The sequence below is a fragment of the Gallinula chloropus genome (genome assembly GCF_964237585.1).
Source record: "Gallinula chloropus genome assembly, chromosome: 3".
Lineage (NCBI taxonomy): Eukaryota > Metazoa > Chordata > Aves > Gruiformes > Rallidae > Gallinula > Gallinula chloropus.
This window is the reverse complement of record NC_140087.1, coordinates 68,725,517-68,749,073: the sequence shown is the minus strand read 5'-3', so window position 1 is coordinate 68,749,073 and position 23,557 is coordinate 68,725,517. Positions and strand designations below refer to the sequence as shown.

The 23,557-nt window shown below is 46.3% G+C and overlaps 1 protein-coding gene across 1 annotated transcript in view; it reads right to left on the bottom strand.

The window, feature by feature from the left end:
- The window catches only part of MEIS1 (Meis homeobox 1), a 107,268-nt gene extending 83,967 nt beyond the window's left edge, over positions 1 to 23,301 (bottom strand). The window contains exons 1-6 of the mRNA XM_084261418.1: positions 23,212 to 23,301; positions 21,182 to 21,408; positions 19,390 to 19,531; positions 18,792 to 18,842; positions 17,836 to 17,886; positions 16,175 to 16,321 (exon numbers count right to left, since the gene is read on the bottom strand). Of these exons, the coding sequence (XP_084117544.1) occupies positions 16,175 to 16,321; positions 17,836 to 17,886; positions 18,792 to 18,842; positions 19,390 to 19,531; positions 21,182 to 21,408; positions 23,212 to 23,223 (630 nt within the window). The 5' untranslated portion in view covers positions 23,224 to 23,301. The remainder of the gene's footprint in view (positions 1 to 16,174; positions 16,322 to 17,835; positions 17,887 to 18,791; positions 18,843 to 19,389; positions 19,532 to 21,181; positions 21,409 to 23,211) is intronic.
- Positions 23,302 to 23,557: the final 256 nt, after the last annotated feature.

Genomic DNA, 23,557 nt, shown 5'->3' with positions numbered 1-23,557 from the left:
CACTTTAGGGGCAAAAGACCTTCTACCAGGAATGTTTTATCTCATCCTGTGGCATTTCAGATACATTTCCTGACTTTTGTTTTGGTTCTGAAGCTTGTTGAGCACCCCGATACAAGCAAGGGTAGGGGGAAGAAGAAAAGCAAAAAGGAAAGGAAGCAATGAAAGTGTTTGTGCATTTAAATAATCCTAAAAGCACCAACTGCCTTCCATGGCCATCACCAGGCGCTTGGGGGATGTGCTGGGCTGAAAAGCACAAGCCCCAGCAGGTACCAATGCAATGGCCCCCTCAAAGTGAGGGCCACACTTGACAAGGCCTCCAAAGCAGCTATTGACTTGTGTCATGGTGAACAACAAGCTTTAATAAACAAAAAGCTACAGACAAAATTATTCAGCTAATGGCTAAATTGGAGAGTCAATATAAATAACGTTACATACACTTATTTAGCACAATCCAACAACTGCTGGGCTCTCAGTCGACTTAATGCTAATAGCACTGGGGCAAACTATCACCTTCTGCTTATATTAAAGAACAAAGTGGACTTTTGGGGGGGCACCAAGCACGTGAAAAGGGAAAAGACAGAGGGCCTGGCCAACGAATGAAAGTCCTGACCATAAGTACATAAATAAAAGAAATCGCTTTCTATTACAGGTGATAAAAATTGTACTCAGCATCTTTTGATATATATCTTCTCAAAAGTTTTGCGAGCACAGCCCTCTTGTGGGCTCATTTGTGTTTGTGTAACAACTGGAGACGGGGAACAGCTAATTCCTTTAGCTGTTGGACGAACCTCCACTCCTCCAGGCTACGAGAGAATTGGCTGCAGGTATAATCATTCATCCCCCTCACCCTGGAGGAACTGAGCTGCTGCCAGCAATTTGTCAACATAATTTGGGCTTATTGTTTTCCTTCTGAAGTTTTATCTTATTTTCTTTTCCTAAATTAAATACTTATTCATTAGGAAAAAAAGTAATGCGCTATGTTTGAAATGTTCTTTGGATTTTTCTTAACTCTTCCCTTTAAAAAACCTTCCCCCAATCATCTCAAGGGTAGCGACCCACCATGTTGGGAAATACTTGTGCTCACTACAGGAAAGAACTCGAAATGAAAAGGGGGCTGCTTCATAAAGTCTACCTCCTACAAACTTAACCCGTCTATTTAACAAGGATTTACTTTGTGCATAGTTTATCCTTCTGGTTGTTGGCTATACTAATGTCCACAGCATCGCTTGGGCAAAACACTCAATACGGCTGCTCAATACCTTAAGTGTATAATCCATAGCACCAATGTTGAAGCTGGAGTTATACGACAGACAGACCTGGTCTTTGCAACCCATGAGCCTTATCCCAGTCCACTTCTGGAGGGAAATGCTAGTAGTCACGTTTCCTCAAGTAGCTGTTTCCTATCCAACATATTTTTTTTATTATTTTCTCTTAGTTGGGGAAAAAAACCCTTGAAAATACACATTGGCAAGCAGGACTAAAAATATACTTTGATAACATTAAGAAGAGAATGCCATGTAGTACCTAGATTACACAGACAGACATTGTTTATTCCAGTCTCTGTCAAGCGTGGACTTTGCGGGACCGTGAAACCCACAGTCATGACCACCTTGATTTTCTGAGAGGACTTGCTCACGGCTCTGCCATCCGAGCATCTCCTTGTGGGGCTAACCAAGGCTGCCATCAGCGATCCCACCTCCCAGCCTGCCAAAGCCACACGGGACATTATGTGCAATACAACCAAAACCAAGCGGGTCAGAATAAATGATACATGCAGGAACCTCAAAAACACTGCAAAACAGATGCTTTTTAGTGCCAGTAACTCTTCCATAATCTGCTTCATGCAACTTTGATTCAGAGGACAATTATTTTTAATAGAACAGAGGCACAAATGTCAGGTTCGGATGGAAAAGAGAGTCCACGGAAATAAGGTCATTGAAATGACAGACAGGAGATAACTCCGCCTGCAACTAAGCAGCGCAGCAAGGGTGACTCCTGCACAGATGGAAGCCTTTGCGGTGTTCAAGGCGGCAGGACCCGTCGAACTAAAAAGCCGAAGAAATTCTGTGCAGAAGTCTTAGCTCTGACCTGGATTCCTTTCCTAGCCCCAGAAAAGTAGTAAGCTTTCTATCTTTAGTTTCCCCTTATTTCACATGAGGGTAAGACTCTTCTTCTGACTCTTTGCAGACACATAGGAAAAATAAGACGTAAGCTGCCTTCATGCATGCAACACAGGACAGCTTCTGAGACTAACAGATACAAGGAAATGCCGATACCGTAGAGGATGGAAAACGAGAAATCAACAGGGCTTTGGCCACTGATTTTCACAAGGTCAGGTTTTCAGAACAACTAACTTTGCACCGCAAGAGCAGCATCGAACTAACATCCACCAAACAAGGCAATCTCTCTGCCTTAGTCCTGTTATCACAATTCATTGCCAAACCTACCCAGGTTCAGAGCCTGCATCTTTGTGAAGCACAACACTGGCCGTGTACCCATGTAAGCATCTCCAAAAGACCAGAGCTTTCTGTTCACCACCACAACCATACCCTCAGAACACAGAGGAGAAGATGGTATGGAAGGAAGCAGAGAGGAAAGGGCCTGCAAGCCCCAAACAGGCTGAGCTTAAAAGAAAACACGAGTGCAAAAGGACAGGGTGATAGTGTTTTCCATAGGAAAAAGAATAATTAGAAGCATCAAGCATAAACCACAAAAAATACAGAAGAATGAAATGGGAGATCATCAGTCTGGGTGGGACATAAAGACAAAAAGGAAGGGTAAAACCCACAGCTCTTCTCTTCCAGGAGGCACCAAAGCCCCATCAGTTCTGCAGGGACAAGACTTTCCAAAAAACCCACTTGCATGTGTGTGCACACAGAGATGTGCATGTTTACATGTATGCATTGACACCACCCTCCCACATGCCTCACTTGGGCTGTGTACTGACAGAAGCACAATCCCACCACCTTCTGCAAGGGCTGAGACCAAACCAGCTGTACTTGGGGAACCATCCCCAAAGTCCCTCTGTGGGGGACAGATGACTTTCTCTGTGAGAGGGGACTCTGGAGCCACCCAGGACCACCTCAGCAATCACAGAATCTCCTGAGTTGGAAGGAACCCATAAGGATCATTAAGTCCAACTCCTGGCTCCACACAGGGCCAGCCAAGTCAGAGCACGTTACTGAGTGCATTGTCCAGACGCTTCTCAAACTCAGTCAAGTTTGGTGCTGTGAGCACTTCCCCGGGGAGCCTGTTCCAGTGTCCAACCACCCACTCAGTAAAGAACCTCTTCCCAATACCCAACCTAAACCTCCCCTGTCGCAGCTTCATGCCATTCCCTCAGGTTCTATTGCTGGTAATAATATAATAACCAGTAACAAAAAGCCAACTTCTTTTGGGCAGTCAGACCTCAAGTTTTGCTTCTTGCATTGGTGGTTGTTGCACGTGGTAGCCATGATAGACAACGACAAAGCCTGAGCAGCCACAGTCTCAATCACAGCGTGCCTTAGATTTGACTGACCTTACTCCATTCCTCAATTTTTTTATCTCAGCTCAGCAGTAAACATCGCCTGCCCGGTCAGGTTAGCCAAGCCAGCTGACGGTGATGCAGGGTTTTTGTCTCCCACACAACAAACATTGACTAGGACTTTCTATTTAGAGCAACCCGCGCATTGTAAACCTGTCTCCTCCCTTTGATAAGAGCCATATCGCTAGATAGCATTAATCCCTGTCCCTTTCTCAACACAAGGAAATACAGCTTCATGGTCAGAGTAGATAAAATCACTGCTCCATGTAGATTTTATTTATATATATATATATATATATATTTTTAAGTCTAATATAAGGCAGAAACACACACAAAGTCAGCCCCAAACACCACCACTACCTCCTGAAGGTTGACGTGCAGGGTCTTGAGGACTGTTAGTCCTCTTTGGTTCACACTGAATTTAATAGGGATACAGTATTTTCAGTGTCTTTCTAGACTATGAAAAAGGCCTTTGGAGACGAATAAGAGTTTCCTGTTCAATATTTCATGCAATGATTCCTCCAAAGGTGTAAACAGGAAAAATGCCTCGCCACTTAGCCAGAAAATGAGCCTCTGCCATCCCTTCCTTTTATTGTGTTTACATGTTAAAAGTAATTTAGAAGGGGATCTGCCAGATGCCGAGGTCCAACTGAGACAGCACAGGCTGTTGGATGTCGAGATGAGGTCCCAAAACCAAACTGCCTAGGCAGATTTGGGGTGAGAGGAACCTTTCCCACCCCTCTTCCTTCTGCCTTACCAGGGGCCCGTCAGGCAGCCTCAGCAGGAGTCAGCGTTTCAGAAAGATCTGCACTTCGCCCTGAACATCTGGGCTCAGGCAAACAGTGAGGGTTTACTCACAGCAAAAACCACATCTCTAAGCATTCCCCTTACAGATTTTTGAGGGTGGTATCTTTTGGGAAGACAAAATTAACCCATTGGGGCACCCACCACACATTTTTTTTTTACACGCACCTAAACACAAGCTCTGACTTCCAGCATCCCACCGGCCCAACCGGGGCTTCTTCGGGAAGGAAGGCGCAAGCAGAGCCCTCGCTCTGCAAAAGCCATACTTCATTTCAGCTCCATCGCAAGCAAAAAACGCCAAGCGTGTGTCACAACTATCAAATGGTCTTTTTAGCTAACTGACAACAGACGCCATTCGGAGTCAGCGTATTTTGATTACGGTGCATTGTTAGCAGGATTCAAGAGCCCGCTCGTTTCGCAGTGTTGTTCAACACCAAAATTAAATTGCAGTATAATTAGCTCCGCTCCAGCTACACCTTTCCGTCTGAATAGATGCGATACCTGCAAAGGCTGCGCTCGGTATAAAATGTGTTCCTGATTATAAAGCGTTTGCTTAATCTCGAGGGCGCCGCCTTGTTTTTTAAGGCTCTCTGCAAGTCACGCACTCTGGTACGTGCTGCCCGTTATCTCCAGAAGGCTTAAAACTGGAATCCCTGTGATTCACATTTTCCAACGCTCATGGCCAAACCCTTCCGCAGATCAGCTCCTCCACTTTCTACCATTTCACAACCAACGGAATCTGCAGGGGAGGCAGAGGGGACGAGCGGCCTGGCTCTGCCAGCTGCATGCCAGCAAGCCGACGGCCACAAAGGACGCCGAGCCCAGGCTGCAGGAGCTGGAGGACGGTGAGCTCCAGGGGTGGTTTGCCACACTGAGGTGGCCGTGGCTCCCCAACGCCTCCACTCGCCCATTGAGGGATGGCTTGTTAGCACGGCTGGCTGCCAGTCACCAAAAAAAGTTGGGCTGAGAGGTCTGTGTGGCCTCCCTGGGCCTCCCTGGGAGGTTTAGGAGTACCCAATGGGGCTTGCAACAGCACAGGGCTCATGGCACGGCCCCATGTGGACCCATGCCTTGGGACGGACAGACCAGCCACCACCCCACAAACGCTTCCAGTAAACCCCACGGCTCTGCTCCTTTTGCTGAAGTTATTGGTGGCGCTACTACTTACTCCATCCAGTGTTTAAGTTTATCCCCTCCCTCCTTTAAATACATTTTAAAAGTAGCAATTATGCGGAAGATAGGAGAAGGGACCAAAACCAAAGCACAAAGACACCAGAAAAGCATCTCCTCGCCGTCAGCTTTTCAATTCAGCATAGCACTTCCCCATGACAGCAAACAGAAATGTTTTGCTTTCCTTACACTACTTTCTTTAATCTATCCACACAGTGAAAGAATGAATTCTTAACACATCACTTATTATTGTTATTTATCTCCTATACCTTGCAATCACTACATGACATATAAATCAATGTATTGACCCTACCTGATGTAGGGAGAAATAGGAAATCTCAGCTCCCAAGCAACTCATCATCTTGTCCCAAAACTTCAGCGACAGATCTGGGAAGAGCATCTGCAGCTCCCCTCCTGCCTCGTGCCGTCAGCAGAGCGGGGCTCTCCACCTCTGCCCTTCCACCATCGCTGCATCAGTCCCACACAAAGGATGTCTGAAACACTTGTCACTGAGGACCAAACCAGGAGTCGATGCATGCCACATGCATTTAAGAACAAAATTAATCCTCCATGCACCAACCGGTCATCTGTATCTCCTCTCTCTGGCTTTAAGTAAAAATAATACTAAAAAAGAGACCCCTCACAAGGGTTATATGAATGCAGCAATATGCAGTTGTACGTACAATACTTTTTTGACAAAGCCGTGCCACAAAGCACTGCCACGGGCCTCACGGACATGGGAAAAGCACAATGACACTCCCTTAGTAGGTGGAAGCCACGCTAGTAAAACAGGTTTGCACAACAGGGAGGAGGGCAAGGAGCCTCCTAGGGTAACCAGGCTGGAAACCCCTGGGCAACAAGGGGCAAAAGAGGGAACAGCTTGAGCTCGGCAGCCTCGTTGCCTCCAGCGAGCGTCCGTGCAAACACAGGGCATGTTGGCATGAATGTCCCCAAAAACGGCAGCCAGCATGCTGATGCTGCCTGCCACCAACTCGCCCGTGTGCTTGAAAGGCTTCTCTCCTCATCACCATCACCCTCCCGCCACAGTGATGCCTGGCAGCATCAGTCAGCTGCAGGGCCCCCGCTTGTGTCAAGCACTGACCAAAAAGCCTGTGTGAACACGAGCAAAGGAGAGAGCCAAGTTATGGCTTCAAATGACCTCACAGTGACACGGCTGTACCCATCACCGAAACACAGCCACAACTGGGATGTAGCAGCAGAGCCACTCCCCCCCGCAATGCTCCACTACAGCATGCAAGAGAATTTTTGTAACTTACAAGCCACAGGGACACATCCCTCATCCAAAAACCTGGACAACTCCATCTACACAAAGTACCTCCATGGCACAGGGGCCAGTGGAGTTGCTCAGGCCACGGCCGCCGCGGTGCGGCACATGCCTGCGCCTGTACATGGAGGAGCCCAAGGGTCCTCTGCGCTGGCTCGAGCCTAAAACCAAAGTGCCACCTACTGAGTCTACAGCATCCATGTCCTCCCAGAAAAGCTCCTAGCAAGGGGCTGGCTATGGTTAATACTTTGGTCACTGGATTAAGCCACATCTCAGCGAGAAGCCCCCTGCACACGAGAGCACACACCTTGGGTTGCTGCCGAGCATCAGAAAGCAAGTGACATCCTACTTGAGGCCAAGGACATCTCTGCACACCCCACGCTGATGCAACGAGTAGTAAGTACATGGACAGACGTGTGAGGGGTTGAGACTTTCACGGTCAGGGGTAAACCACAGCTTGGGCTGACAGAATTTGCCCCAGTTTGGGGCAGAGTGAAACGCTGAGGAGACAAAGGCCTGCGTGTGTGGGGCTTCAGATATCCATTTCTATCATTCCTATTTGCACAGGCAGCTGTGGCCTCGCACCCCGGCAAACGGGATCGACGAAGCCGTGGAGTTTTTAATCTGCTCTTCTCCTCTCCTCCTGAGAGCTACAGAGCCTTAAATGGAGCTATTTAAAGTCACCAGTGATGGTCTGACCTTCTCAGTAACAACAAAACTGGACCAAAACCTAAAGACCAAATGAATGAAAAGAAAATTACAAGGTAAAGTTTGCGTTCCCTGAACGTGTGCCAGCTTCAAGAATCTTAGATTACATTGATGCAGCTTTCCAAATTTTAAATACAATAATTTTCTGTATTAAGGGCCCAGTAACCCTAATGGAGGCATAATTAGGCATTGATGCCATGCCCATACGAGAGAAGCTTGAAAAACTTAAATAAACTGTGAATGGCAGGATTAATACCGCAGCTTTTCATTTTGTACAGCTGTTTGAATACAGTGCACTGCCTGTGATGGCATCAGCTGTTGCTTTACTCTGGGGCAGTAATTCTGAAGTTAAAACAGGCAGTTCTTTTAAGAAAATGAAGAATTACCCCTCTTATTGTGGGCCTGTTTATTTCAGCAAAGATGGTCTGGATGCGTATTTGCTTTATATAAAAAAAAAATGGAAAGAAAGAAAGAAAGAAAAAAAAAAAGAAAAAGCCAAACTGCAAATAAAATTAGCTGGCCAAATTCAAAGCCTGGCGATGCTAATAAGAGTATTTTAATTTACTGTGACAGCCCTTCAGGACGGAGGAGTAAGTAATGCCGTTTTGGAGATCATCTGCACAAGTGGGAATATCATATAGATGCCTGGAGAGTCCTTGAGAAAATAGCTCACCTCGGCCCTGATTGAAGAGGAAAGACAATACTTTGGTGAAATGGAATTCTGTATTTCTAGGAAAGGCTCCAATAGCAAATTGCTTACTAATGCAAGAAGCCTTGTAAATTTTATTATGAATGGAAGGGTGCAACAGCAAGCGTGTGACACGGCACTGCATTTGCACATGCAGCTTAGCCAGTGCAAGGTAAATAAATAGGTTACTTATAAGCTCTAGAAGACACCTAAAAATACCTCTAACAGAAACTCGAGCTTAGTGAACTTCAAGAAAGAATATAAAACAGCTCCCAAAACTCTCTCACCATTATTTTTTTCGCCAGGTAAATTAGTTCTCCTACAACTTAATTTTCAGTCTTGCTTTTATGGTTGGAAATATCAGCTGATATAAATTAATCTAGATTTCCTCGCTGTTTTTACAAATGGGCTTAACAGTGGACAAGGAAAAAGCTTTCTACACGGGGAGTGTGTCAGGAAAGCCAACCAAAATTATGAGGTTACCGCGCAGAGAACTGATAGAGGGGGAGCCTAATGCCGTATTCACCTGGGAAACACCATCCAAAAACCACAGCCTCCCCCCTCCAGGATGGGGTGCAGGCAGCCCTCCCCTTGCCTTGCAGCCTGGCTGAGCCCTCAGCCACGCCATCTCAGCCGAATCCAGCCCCAAATCCCTGGCACCGTAAAGATTTCCAATTCTTTTTAAAACAGCATCGCTCTGGAGCTGCAGGAGTGAGAGGAGGGTGCAGAGCCAGCCAGCTCTCGGCAGCCCCGGACAAGGCGATGACGAACGCCGGTGGTTAAGCGCCGCTGCAGAGATAAATATGCCTAATGAAAAGCTTACCTAAAGCTCACGGGGAGCCCATGCCCAGCTGGCCGAACCTCTCCAGAGCGACGGGCACGAGGCCACCAGGACGCTCGGGAAAGACGAATTAACTAAAAGTTAATGTGGATGTTCTCATTCAAAAGAAAAGTGGCCTACTCCAAAGGGGATTAGGCTAAAGTGAACTAAGGCCACTTTACTTCTGAATGAGAGCATCCACACAATAGTGCAATGCACTTTAACTAATGCACTTTAATTTTACACCCAATCAATTTGTCTTACCTCTCCTGAGTGTCCTTGTGTGGACAAACCCAGAGATTCATCGAGTTTTGAGGCCAGGCGGGAACCATTAGATCAACCCATCTCACTCCCCGCATGTTATGGGCCATTGCCTTTCACAGTTATCCCTTTATTGATCCCCAAAACTCATGGATGACTAACATATAACCTCTGACGGGGCGGGGAAGGGAGGGGGGGAAAATAATTTCTTCAGTGAGGTGCCTGGCTTAGATTTCAAGAACCTTTGCAAAACAAGAAGCCACCATGACTTTTGTCAGCCTGGCCCGACACTGGCAAAAGTAAGAACAGCCAAATTTGGGCTCAAATCCTTTTCCTTCCATCATACCATCCCCACACAATGAAAGTTAGTAAGGAAAGAGCAGTGTCTGGATCATAACTTTTAAAACTTTTTTCTTTTTTAAATTGCAAACAGGCTTGTTGCTTTCAGGGTTGTTTTTTCTCCAATTTGCCTTGCTAAAGTTTAAGTTTTGAACATTTGCCCAAATGTCTACTGAAAAATCTCTAACTGCCCTTTCCCAAATCCAGTAACCCGCAGAAACCACTCGCTGCCTTTGCTATGCACAATGACCCACGTCAGCCTGAAATCTCCACCTCGCTCTTCACTTCTCCCGTGTACATGCCTGAAAATGAATATACAAAGCCTCAACAGCAACAACCAGCAAGGCAACTCAAGGCATCAAGGCTGTGGTCGTGATGAGGACACCCCCCAATGCCAACAGCTCCTTCACTAACAGATGCCAGACCCCCCTCACCACTGCTGAGGGGCTCAAACTATCCAGGCATCTCACCTACATTAAAAAAAGAAGTCCCAAGGATGCAGATCTGCAGAGATACTGCTCTCACCTATGCTCTAAGGCTGGGGTTACATCTCTTATATACTTTTATTCCCCCTTTTGAGGGTAGTAAAAGGGAAAAGGCAACCACAGCAAGCACACCAAAGAGCTGAACCAACAGCTGGCAAGTTGTCTGAAGTCACGTTACAGAGTATCAGCGACGGGTTAGATACGAGGTCGTTAAGTGGGGACAAGAAATACACTCAAACAAGGCCAATCACAAAATGCATGTGTCTCTTAGGGTTACCCTCTCCAAATACTGCTGAGACTATGGGGAAAAACCCCAAATATAAACACTAATTTCCAAGTTTGCTGCGCGAGTTGAAGCCTGCTCCAAGCAAGCGAGCATCAGGAGAGGGAGGTAACCCGCTGAGGACTCGAGGTGCCACTGCAGCACACCCCGGTTGCTCCTTCTCCCGCGCAACCCGCACTGGGAAACAATTCCGGAAAGCTTCGAAACTTTCAGCGACCGGTTCAAAACTTTCAGCGACCGGTTCGAAACAACCCTCCTCTTCATTTTCTTAAATGTGTTTAGATTACACAAGATAGCTCCTAACTTGCTTTTTTTTTTTTTTTTCTGTCACATGAGCATACAACAACCAACAACCCCAAACGCAGAAATGCAAAACAACAAAGAAAAACATTCTCTAATTTAAAGAAGCTGCGCTGGATTTTCGCTGCTTTTTTAAAGCAGTATTTATCGGTGTGACCTACACTTACTCATGTTGATTGAGGGCAATATAATCTGATTTTTTTTTCCTTTTAAAAAGTGCTAACATTGCCCACTCCAGGCTGCAGTAACCCTTCTGCATGCCGAGCCCATTGCCTTTATTGCTACCTGCGGACGAGCAGACAGGGAAGACTCAAACCCTCAGCCGTAAAAGTTAAACTTCAGGTAAAACTCTTTTTTTTCCACAGCTTCCTTGCAAACCTCCAAGTCGCCCCAAAATAACAACCTGCAAAGATTCCGCGAGCTCCCGCTTACAGGCATGCCTCGGGATATGCTCACAAAGGTTTAGGATGAATTTCAGGGTTACCTGGGGTTTAAACTCAGCTGTCAGCCTTGATACTGAAAGGGACACAAAGAAATGAGGAGACTAGTGTATCTTGTGGAACGAAAGATAACTTCAGGTTGGAAAACTTTACACAGAAGTTAGGCCTGAGCACGCAAGTTAAGGAAGACAGTAAGTATTAAACCCGGATATAAGGATAGCTATGTTTGGGCTTCGAATTAATTCTTTAAAAGCCGAAAATAACAAAACGCAACAAAGGTTCTTCAATTGAAATAAAGCAATAAATTAAAGAAAATACACCTAATCTTGTATCTACTTAATATGTTTACTTGCTTAAGGAAACGGAGAGCAAAGTAAACCTTATTTTGCTAATACAATTTCAGCTGCAGTGTTTCAGAAGAAAACAGCTCCAGAATATAAATTAACTTCCTCTATCTTTACATTAAACAGTCCGCCAAACTCGGGCATCATAGTAATAGCTCCTACGTATCACAGGGGAAAAGAAAGTGACCCCGAACCAAACAAAAACAGGAGCCACTGGCCCAAGGTGGCATAACATCAGAGGAAGAAAATTAAATTTTGAGTCTTTAAAACATTATTTTATTGATCATCCTTGGAGTCCTACTTTGCCCTAACTCTCTTATTGTACAGAAACAAACTGCACTTTACACGCTCCGCACCTATTATTTTGATGCTGTTCCTCCAACATCGGAGTACGTATACCGAAGGCTGAAACATTTTTAGTTCCCCTCCAATTAAAACCATACATGGCTTGAAAATACCTATGAAGAAGTACCCAGGTAAAACAGTATTTCTTGGTATTTCCCCCTGCCGCCTCCGCAAGGCGTTATTTGTGTATTAGCTGCAAGATAAAGCTAATATATTTGAAGTATTTGGATAACTTAGCCTAGTCGTAACTGGTTGATGCCCTAAACAACACATCCACCTTCAGACCGGCTGGATATTGCGTCCCACTTTACGTAAAAAATACATTTAAAGTAATTTTTCCATTTAAAAGAAAAAAAGAAAAGCTGCTGCCTATCCGCATTTTGTTTAGAGAAACCCTACAACTGCCTGCATTTAAAACAACTCTATTGCAACATAAATAGAAGTGTTGCTTTATTGTATACATATATATATATATGATATACTATCACCCAAGAAGGGCCATCTAAAATGCCACAGTTGCAAACATTTAAGACTGTAACAAAAATGACTGAGACTCTAGTATCAGTTTACTATCCTTCAACAATTTCCCTGACAGTGGAGTCAAATAATGTTGAATTATAGACCTTCTTACAGGAAGTCTTATTTCATGTTCATTTTTTGATCATTTCCCTCCTAGTCCCTATAGGAATTTGGCTGGCTGCCGATTTGCCTTTAAAAGTTTCTGTGCGCATAATTGGCTTGTGAATTATTAAATGATAATTTTTGTCAAGTAATACTACCATGGATTTGCTCAATGAGTTTATTTTCCGTGAGAAAATACTGTTTTGTCCCTATAAAGTCTACCTTATGCTGCTAACGCACTTTATTTGAACGTGGTGGCTACTTTCTACGTGCTTCCCCTAAAAGACTTTGCTAAAGGCTTTGTGGAGACGCACTCTCGTAGGGGAATCGTACGGTTTGGACCAGGGCACCTGGCCACCAAGGTGGTGTGGCTTCAAGGAAACAGCCGTGCAGTAAGAATCTAGGATTACCTAAGAAACTGGATTTCTGCTATCTGAGTGCACACGGTCTTCAAGGGGGTGTTTTAATTGGAGGGAGCTTTCCCATCCGCACCAGGCAACAGCTGTGTTTTAAATCTTTCTGGGCTCCCACAAACATTTGAAAATTTAAACACGCAAATGTTTGAAAAGCTAATGATTAAAAAAGGTTTATTTTGAAACTTTGAGGATGGGCGCAAGCCTTCAGCTAGAGGTTTTTAAAGTCCCAGGGCCTGCCTGGCTGATCTCGAGTTCAATTATTCCCAGCAGAAAAAACCCCACAAAAAACCCAACCCAACCAAAAAAAAAAAAAAAAACCAAAATCCCACCACCAAAACAACAAAACCCCAAACTTCTGCCTCATACTTCTGGAGCCGTAATGGTAAACAACAACTCTGCAGGTCCCACCCTGGCAGGCAGCGGGGTCGTGCCCGTGGGAGAAGGATGCTATTTTAGTGACCTATTGCCACTGAGCTAGTTAAATCACTGAACAATGGTTAGTGTTATGGGGCTTTACTTTGCAAAATCTAGCATTAGTGTCATTGCTTTCCATTAACCGGGGGACTTAAAGGCACTAGCATTGAGGGGCCTATAAGGAAAGAATAAATAAGGGGAAACCAATAAATTAAAAAAAAAAACCCAGAAAAAAAAAAGTGCGCCCTGTTAACTGTAACCTTTACTGCCACAATATAAGAAAATGTAATTAAATCCATAATAAAAGCTTTTACATACTTACTCTTTTACAACTCTCAAAAGCACAACCGCGGGCGGGCGGAGGGGCAGCGCGCCTGGCCCCGCACCCGGGAGCCGGGCCCCTCTCCCCCGCCGCCCGGCCCTGCGCACCCGCGCTTCCCAGGGCCGCGCAGCCATAAACGCGCACCGCGGAGCGACATCCTAATTAGCCGCCCCAGCGACAAGCACTCAACACCTTATTATTTAACCATTAGGGCCCTGATACTGCCGGCCTCGCCGGGGCCGGACTTGGCACCGTAGTTTACCGGGGACGTAGACGACCGCACATCCTCCGGTGAATCCCCCCCGCCTGCGCAGTCTCCGCGGTCCGCCTTGCGCCACCCTCCCGTCCTCCACGGGTTTTATCCGCCGCCTCATCGGCCACGAGCGGGAGCGGGGAGGGGAGAGGAGAGCTTTTTACACCCCTCTTGCGCATTTTTGCGCTTTATCCCTTCAACGGGGAAAGCAAAGCTCCGCTCTCCGCGCAGCTCCGCGGATGCCGGAGGTGCCGGGGCTGAGCCCTGCGACAGTGCGCGGCCGGCTCCGCACAGAGGGAGACTGGACCGGCCCTGGACGCGCAAAATCCGCGCTCCTGGTGAAAAAAGGGGGAGAAGGGGGGGGGGAACACGACACGACCCTCTCCCCGCGACAACCCCAAAACTATAGCTCCATTTCTTTAGCTTTCGCTTTAATAAAATAATGATTCGTTGGGAAAATGGGGTATAAATCTTCATTTTGGAGGCAATTAAAGTGTTGATTTCATTCGTGCCCCTGAGCGATTCTTGTAATTTGCTCAAATAGCTTTATGTACCCAGCACTCCAGAGCTTTTAGAAACCCATTTTCTAGTTAGACTTGTTGGATTACAATTTTTATTCAACAGCAGCGACCCGAGCTTCCCTCAGCTAGACCCTCGCTGTAGGGCTCCCCTCGCTTTAAGGCGTTGTGTGGGTCCGCTGCTTCCCGGGAGCATCCTTCCCCGGCCCCGGAGCATCCTCCCCCGGACCGCCGGGCACCTCCCTGCCGCGCCACCCTCCGCCCGCCCCGTGAAGCCTCTCCCATTCACAACAAAATTAGGACAAAACACCGAAACGCAACCCAAAATCACCCCGCGTATGTGCAGATAAGCTTCTTTTTGAAAAAGTTCATGCCTTCCTTCAAGCCAGCCTGTCACGACAGTACCAGGACCCCGATAGCCTTTGGCGGATAGGAGAAAATATTTCAGATACTGCCCACGCTGCAATGCAACGCACCTTTACGCCGGTAATCTATAAAATAACTCCTAGCTGACAGTGCTGGTGATAATGGCAAAGCAGCTGAGGAAACTCCTGTCTGCTTGACTGCGCCTTGCTTGAACAAAAGGAAACCTCCAGAGTCGGGAGCTGATTACTCCTAAGACTGTATTTACGAAGCAGATCATAAAGAAGAAATAACTTAGGGGGTTTAGTCGGGGATTTTCTCTTTTCTCTTTCTCTTTTTTTTCCCAATCACCTAGGGTTCCCTCTCTCAGCCAAAGCGCTGCTACCCCTCAGTTAAGAGATAGCAACCCGACCGAGAAAACCCCGCAGTTTTACCCAACTCGAGAAAAAAACCAAAACAAAAAGGGCAAATCTCAGCCACTTCGATCATGCAGGAGCTTAATTTAGCTCTGGGCACCTCCTGAATTAGCCCCAAACGCTCCCATTAAAAGACAAGAATCCCAGCCTGAGCCCAGCGGAGGGGACAGACACGGGAGGAGGGGAGAGGGGAAAGCCAGCTTTTCCAAGTCATCCCTGTTTCCCACATAGGCCACAGCCGGCATTAAGGTTTGAACCATCCCAGAACAAAACCTGGACGCCGTCAAAGCCATGCAAGGCTTTCCTGACTTGGCTTTTGGAGTGGATATTTTGGTGGGGGTTTGTTTTGGTTTTTTTCGGTGGCTTGTTGGTTTGTTTTTGTTGGTTTTTTTTTTTTTTTTAAGAGAAGGCTTGAAAACTTGAAAGATCAAGGAAAATAATTTAAAACCTTAGTTCCCGGTTTATTTTCTTCCTCCTCCCCACACCCCCTTTTTTTTCCCCCTATTAAGTAAAATAAAATGGGCGCGTTTGCAGCAGGCAGGCGTGCACAAAGCAATGTTCACTGAAGTCTAAAAGCGTTCGGCCAAGGAAAACTGACAAGACGGACTAATGAACCGTAGAGACGGGAAGAAAATAGCCAGTATTTGCTAGATTTCAAACCCTCTCTGTCTTACCCGGACCACCTATCTCGGATTTTATTATTATTTCGGGTAAACGGCTCCAGCCCTTCCTTTCTTAAGCCACCAAGAACCCGGCGATTCACGGACACCACTTCTATTATTGTAAAGGGTAAATAAAATAAAGACAAAAATTAAAAGCGACAAGAAACAGGTCGAGTTTGCAGGCGATGCTTTTACAAGCTCATCTCGCCAGGTCGAATCCGGGAGCAAACCTTAATGAAGCAATAATAGCCACATTATTCAAAAATTTTCATTTCGATGGAAATTTATCTAAAAGGGACTTAATCATATGCAAATAATAAAAGGAGGCGTAGTGACCCAGCGAGCGATCTGCATACAAATTTCAGCGTGTGCGGCATTGGCGAGATCATACCTGATCTGTTAGATTTGCTGATCTTGTTATGTCTTCACTGTCCGATTTTGATCCGCCCTCTCTATCGTCTATGACCAAATCGATAGGCATTTTTCCTTTCAAACAGCTAATATACCGGTGGCAGAAATTGTCACATAATTCGTGTACCTACATTATGACAGAGGTTAAAAAAAAAAAAAAAAGCGGGAAAAAAGAAAAAAAAAGGAGGGGGGAAGGAAGAAAATATAATCAGGAATACATAAGTAAAATTGACAAGTGCAACCAGTCTCCCCCCTTCACCCCTGTGACATCAAAAGTCCTAAATAGGGGAAACACACTGCAATTATCCCCCCGAGACCTCTAGACGCATCCAGAATTAGGAATAACTTTCTTTTCTCGCAAAATAGAGATATCCCAGAAAATTGACAGTGACAAGATGATTCACAGGCTACAACATATTCAACACCCGTGTTAAATTCATCTGCTCCCGGAGCTGTGGCCATTAGAGAGGTGACCTGCATGGGTGACATTTAAGGTAAACTATTTAATTTCATCCAGTTATTTCATCATAAACCCTTTCCAAAGGGGTATGAGGACAGGAAAAAAAAAGGATTTAAGGTAAGAAAAAACATATTAAAATCCCGATGCACTGGGCTGAAATACATTCCAGGCATCCGTGCCCTGATATCCCCAGTTGCTCAGGTAGACTCATACCTGAGCTGCCTCTATTATTGGGGCAGATTTTAACATATTTCGGGCAGAGAGAGAACAACCTGCCAGTTATGGTTAGATAAAGTGGCTGAGGCTCCCGAGAAACTTTTCAACTATTTAAAAACCTCTCAAAATGTTTATTTTTAGGAGAAAGGGAATTCTCTTCTAGGCCAGCTATCAATGACACGTAAAAAATCCTCAGGAAACCAGAGCGCACTTCCAATTTAACGTGAGCTCGGATGACATTGCCTTCTCAGAAATTAGCATTCTCCCTCCTAAGATTTCTAAAATAGCCAGCAAAAAAACCCCAAACCAAACCAAAAACCAAAATACCAAACACACAAACCAACAAAAAAAGAAAAAAAACCCCAACACCCAAACCCTGCATTTAGGCTGCAATCTCTTTCTTCTGCTCGGAGGTGTACAATATTCCCAGGAACAAGAGACAGACACCAACTATCAACTCTGCTTTGTCTCTGCAAAATGTTACAGGACAATCCGTGCCCTGAGCCTGACCTGCAGATGGCTCTTAAAAAAAAAAATTAAAAATTTATAAAATTTCCCCATCCCAACTAGCTCACAACCAAAGTCCCTTCCCCACCACCACCGAGGGAGAAAAGAAAATAAATTCTTTTTTATAAATAAATAAAATTAAAATAAATAAAGCAGACAACACAATTTCAGTGGCTTGACTGAACCAACCATTTCGAGTCTCATCCGCGGCACCACAGAACTGCAACTATTTATACAAAGCCAGCAAAGTATTACAATGAACACAAGGCCTGGGCGTTTGAGAGCCCGGTTTTAGAGGCTGAAATTGTAATTAAACTGCGAAGAGAAATGGACGCCAAGATTGGTCTTGACACTAATTACCAGAAAGAAAGACATTTATGCAAATTTACCAGAAGCCTGAACTTACAGCAGTACTGAAATGGGGGAGGAAGAAAGAGAGAGGAGAGAGGAAAAATTACCTTCTCTAATTCCAACAGATGAAACCTTAATACTTGTATGGCTTGAATCATCTGCAAAGATACAAACAACACGAGTATTTATCTCATTCCTGGATTTGGGGGATATTTCCCACAGCCGCCCCTCGCCACACTTTGTAGCTTGACTTTTCTCTAGTAGTAAATAAAAAGTTGTTTTGATTTATGGCAATAACACTAAAACTTAATAGCGGTGGCTTTGTGCACTGTTTAACGAGAAGCGATCTAGAGTTAACCAAAAAAAAAAAAAAAATCCCTCTTGCAACGAAGCAACTGAATTATACGGATCATAAACATTTCTTTAAAAAAAAAAAACCCCAACCCACCCCTCTGAACACCATCGCTGGCTCCTTGCTTTGCGAAAGCGGGAGCAGAACTCTGAGAGCGGAGGCAAAATATTTGTTTATCCTTAAGGGGAAAAAAAAGAAAATAGAGAGAGAGAGAAAAAAAGACCTCACTTTCCCTGAGTTAGCGAACAGTGCATCTCCAGCCACACCAATCCTCTATGTTTCTCCCATCGAGCTGCTTCAAAGGTACGTGTGGAGGAGCTGGCTACAGCCTGGATAAATCCATGCTTCTCTTGGGCAGGCGAGCTCGCCATCAAGCCCCCAAGCTCCCCTTTGGATGGGGCTTTCTTTATGGATATCCTTATGGGATTATTTTATTTATTTATTTTCTTTCTTTTTTTTTTTTTTTTTTTTACTTCCACACAATTACAGCACCGTATTTACTCATAATGCTAAAAATCATCACATAATAACAATAATAACAACTTGGGTTTTTTTAAAAAAGATGCACGTGAGAAATCAATGTAGCACCACCAAAGCATCTATCCAGAAGACACAGAAGTTTAAAAAAAAATAATGAAATAAATAGATGGGAAGGGAAGGGAGGGTGTTGGGGTGGGGGTGGGGAGAGCAAGAAGTGTTGTTAACTCTTACCAAGTTATCCAGTTCAGGATTAGAGGAAAAGAGGGGTTTCTCTGCTCGGATCTAAATATAAGAAAGGGGAGGAAAGGGGAGGGGGGGAAATAACAAAAAATATTTGAAATATGGAAGCAGAAAAAGTAGACGTTATTATTTCTTGCTTCATTACACTGTCGGGTCCATTATGTAACCTTTCGTGCAAAGCCCTGACTGCTGGATTTAGTACATCAGCCAAACACTTGAACAAGTGAATCAAATACACCGAGAAATACCTACGGAGCTCCGCGGGCAGAGCCCGGCCCGGCCCTGGGAGCCGCGCAGCCAAACTCCCGGCCGGGCACCCGCCGCTCCGGTTAATTCATTTCTTTTGGCGGGTGGTAAATCCCAAGATTTCCCGATATTTTGTTGTTGTTGTCGGATTTATTTTTTTTTTAATCCCCCCCCCCCCAAACACACATCCCCTTTGCAGTAAGAGGGGGGAGGGAGGAAACGCGCATCTTTATCTCCACAGAAACTTGTTTTTCTCGTTACGATCTCCCCCTCCCTCCCCCCCCCCCTTTTTTTTTCTTTTTGTTTTGTTGTTCTTTTACTGTTTGAACCCGGTTTTGCTGACCTGTTTGGCGAACACTGCTATGTCTTCATTGAAAGACTCAGAGGAGCAAACATCGCCTCCCGCTACCCCGGGCTCCCTGGGTGTGCATGTAGCTAATTCACATTTCTCAAAAATCAGTGCTAAAAGAGGGAACAGGGGGTGTCTGAAAGAAAATACAACAGTCACACACATAGAGGGGGGGAAAATGATAATAAAAGAAAAATATCATAACGGAACAAAAAAACCCCAACCCAAACACAATAGTTACCCCGCAGCAGAGTGCGTGGGGAGGGGAGCACCCTCCGAGGGGGGCTCCGGCAACCCCCCGCCGCCTCCCGCCAAGCCCCGGCCCCTTCCCGCAGCCGGCCGGCTGGGAGCTCTGCATCTCCCCGGCCTTTCGGCGTTATCTGTCCGCAGATATTGTTAATACAACCTTAGGACAAGCTAAGAATAAAAACCCAAGCCGGTTCCAGCAGCCATTTTGAATTAACTTTCCTTGTCTTTAGGGGAGAAAATAATAATAACAGATTAAAATTTCTGGACGCGCACTCCTGCCTTTTGATGCTTTTAATTCCCATTTGCCGTTGGAGGACTTGCTGGGAGCGAAGAAAAAGACCCAAACCACCAGGAAAACAGCAGCAACAAAAAAGAGACAAGCCCCATCTCCAAATTTCAAAAAGGAAAGGGGGGTGGGGGGGGAAGGAAAAAAGAAAAAAGCTCCCCCAAACCCACCCCCCCAACGCTCAGCCCCAAACATGCCGACCCACCGTCAGGCGCTGGCCAGCCGGGCTGCCCGCCCGCCCGCCGCGCCCCCGGAGCTCCGCCGCCCCGACCCGCGGGGGGAACCAGGTGTTTTTGGGCTCTCCCAGCTCTAAAAGCCTCCCCGGGAGAAAGGCTGCGTGTGCATCTGGCTCCCTCGGCCGTTTAATAATTTAAATCAATAAATAAGCGTGGGCACACACACGTATATATGTATATTTATAACAGGGAGCTCCCTTTTTTTTTTTCCCAGGGCTTCATACTTTTTTTTGGGGGGGGGGGGTACCCTACAGTGCTGAGTTTTAACCAACACTACTGATAAACCGATAAGGGAACCGAAAGACGTGATTTTTATTTTTCATAGACCTCCTCCCTGCCTTAAAAGCGGCTTTAAAAGGCTCTTAAAGTTCCCTTCAAACTCAAGGCGGGCAGATTCATTTTAAAAGCATCTGCCGCCCCGCGTAACCCATCAGCTCCCATCGCGACGGCCTAGGAGCTGCTTTGCAAGCTGCCGCATCGAGCGGCGCTCAGCGCTCTCGGACAAAAAGTTTTTATAAAATTAAAAATTAAAAGGAAAATAAAAACCCAGAGGAGAGAGTTGGGAGAAGCAACTCGAGTTTTCTCCTTCACGGTGCAAGGAGAGACCGACAGAGCGTAAAGTTGAGCCAAGCACTTCAACTCTTCCCTGCTCCCAAACTCCGTGCAGAGATTTACCACCCGGAGCAGGTTGTGCCCTGGGAATATTATTTTCCTCCTCTTTCTCCTCCTCCTCCCCGTGGCGATGCCTGCTGCCCCTCCTGCAACCTCCGGCTCCTGTTTTCCCGAGCCCCCGCGGCTCCCCATGCCAGGGGGACCCCAACCGTCTCTCTCCACTCCCCCTCCCACCCCCTCCACCCCCGTTTAAAAAAATACTCATTAAAAAACTTAAGAATACGGCCCTTTTCCGCGCAGCGCTCCCCAACCCACCCATCCCGCGCAGGGGCAGCCCAGTCCACACTACCCATCTCCCCTCTCCATTCCGCGCAGGTTGCGCGGAGCCTTACGCGGCACCTACCCGTAGATGGCATCTTTATCTCTCTTGAGGGCGTCATTGACGGAGGCGCCCATGGCGGGGGGCATGGCGTTGGCGTGGGCGGCGTGCGGGTACTGGTGCGAGTGGAGCGGCGGCCCGTGGTTGAGGTGGTGGACGGGCTGCATAGGGCGGGCGCCGTGGGGGTCCCCGTACATGGTGGTGGGGATGCCCACCCCCTCCATGCCGCCGTAGTGGGGCAGCTCGTCGTACTGCGGGGGCAGAGAGAGCGGGAGAGGCGTCAAGGGGGGGCGCGCCGGGAAGAGGGGGGGTGTGTGCGGGGGTGTGTGGGGGGGCAGCGCCCCCGGCACTATCCCCGCTCCCGTCCCGTCCTCCCTCCCTACCGCCCCGGGAGAAGCCGCTCTCCCCCCGGGGTGCGCCCGGGCTCCGCGCCGCCGGTTCTTTCCGCTCCCCCCTCCATCCCCTCCCACCACCACCACCCGTGCAGCCGCTGAGCGGCCGCCGGCCCCGGGGAGGGAAACGCCGCCCCGGGCCGAGGAGCGGCGGATCTGGGCTGCTGCGGCCCGGCCGCCCGCACGACCCGAAATCCTCCGGGTCCGGGGCGGAGGAGCAACAGCAATAATAATAATAACCACAATACTTATAATAATAAAAACCAAACCAGGAAAAAAAGCCACCCCAGCCACCCCCACCCCCCCCCCCCCTTTGAGAACGGCAGCGGTTCCCGAAACCCAAGTCTCCCTCCACTGAACTTTTCCCGCTGATAAGAAGTCAGGTACCTAACCCAGCGAGGATGCAAAAAAGTTGTTCAGCAGCGGAAAAAAAAAAAAAAAGAAAGAAAAAAAAAAATAAAATGGAAATAAAGAGTGAAAAAAAAAATAAAAGGAGCGATTTTGGGGGTTTCCAGCAATTCAACGCGAACCTACTTTTAAAGACGAAAGGCTGGAAACGTTTGCCCGGGCTCTCGGGATTTTGGGAATGCCTTTTTTTTTTTTTTTTTTTTTACAAAAAAAAGAGAGGGTTCTCTTTGTTAAAGATTAAGGAGCGAAAGCTAACGCGGTTCCCAGGCAGCGGGGGAAACGGCCACTTTTCATCTATTAAAAGCGAAGGTGTGAATAAACACTTTTAAAGATCCCTGACACTTGCTTGGACCGAAAGAGTAAAAGGCAAGTTGTCAGCAAAGGAACTTTCTTTCCCAACCAGCACCCGGAGGGGCAGCAGGCGAATTGGGCAAGAAAACTTCTTTCCAGGGTTTTTTTCCCCTTCCCCAAATCCCTTCTCGCCTGAGTCCGGCTGATTTTTGTTGGAGTTGTTGTTTTCCCACAAAATTTCAATTTAGGGGGAAGTTGCAAGAAAGGGAAAAAAAAAAAAAAAGATTGCATCCAAAATAGAAACAACAATACACATGGCAGTGCATTCTGGTAACCTCTAATTCAAATTAAAGTGACTTTCTTTTTAAAAGAGCCTCTACCCCCGCACCCCCCCACCCCATTGCACTGCACCTTTTGTGACTGAATATAAAAAAATAAAGGGGGGTGGGGGGGAAGGAGGAAAAAAAGGAAAAGTTGTTCTTGCTCCCAGCTAGAAGTTATGTTGGGAAAGTGGAGCGGTATATCACCATTAACACAGCAAAACGCTCAGAGACATGCACACATTCAAATATTTCAAGCACTGGTGACTTTAAAAAAAGACATCGGTAGGACTAGAGCTACAAAACCAACAAATACAGAGGCTCGGACATATTCACTTACATGCCTGCATGTCATTAATGTATAGAAAGCTTGCCTTTTCCTTGAGAGATCCGGGATGGGGAGTAAAAGAATCAAGAAAAATATCAATATATACAGGTTTAAAGCCTACGAGTACAGCTGATAAATCCTCCCGCTCCAGGACACCGCTTTGTGCCCCCGCTCCAAAGAGGAAGGGGGGGCGAAAAAAAGAAAAAAAGAAAAAAGAAAGAAAAAAAAGAAGAAACTTTTCCCCCGCAGCGTCTCTGTCAGCCACGTTTCAATATTATTTCACATTTGAAATTTTTTTTTTTTTTAAATACGTACCCTTTGCGCCATCGGCCTGCTTGCTCCCTTCCTACTTCAACTTCAAATATATCCTCTTTAAGGCCAGTGTGAAAAGAAAGAAACGCGAAGTTCCCCCCCCCTCACCCCCCAAAAAAATGCAAAAATCCCTTAGCGTCGCCAGCAATGAAAGCAATCGAGTAAAATCTTCGGCTTGCTGGATCTCAGCGAAGCGATACGGTAACTCAGCATTAAAAAAGGAGGAGGAAAAAAAAATAGAAGGAAAAAAAAATCAACTCTCCCTCCTTCCTTCCTTCTTTTTTCTTTCTTTCTTTCCTCTCTCCCTGTCTCTCTCTTACTCTCCCCCTCTCGTTTCCAAGACAGCAGC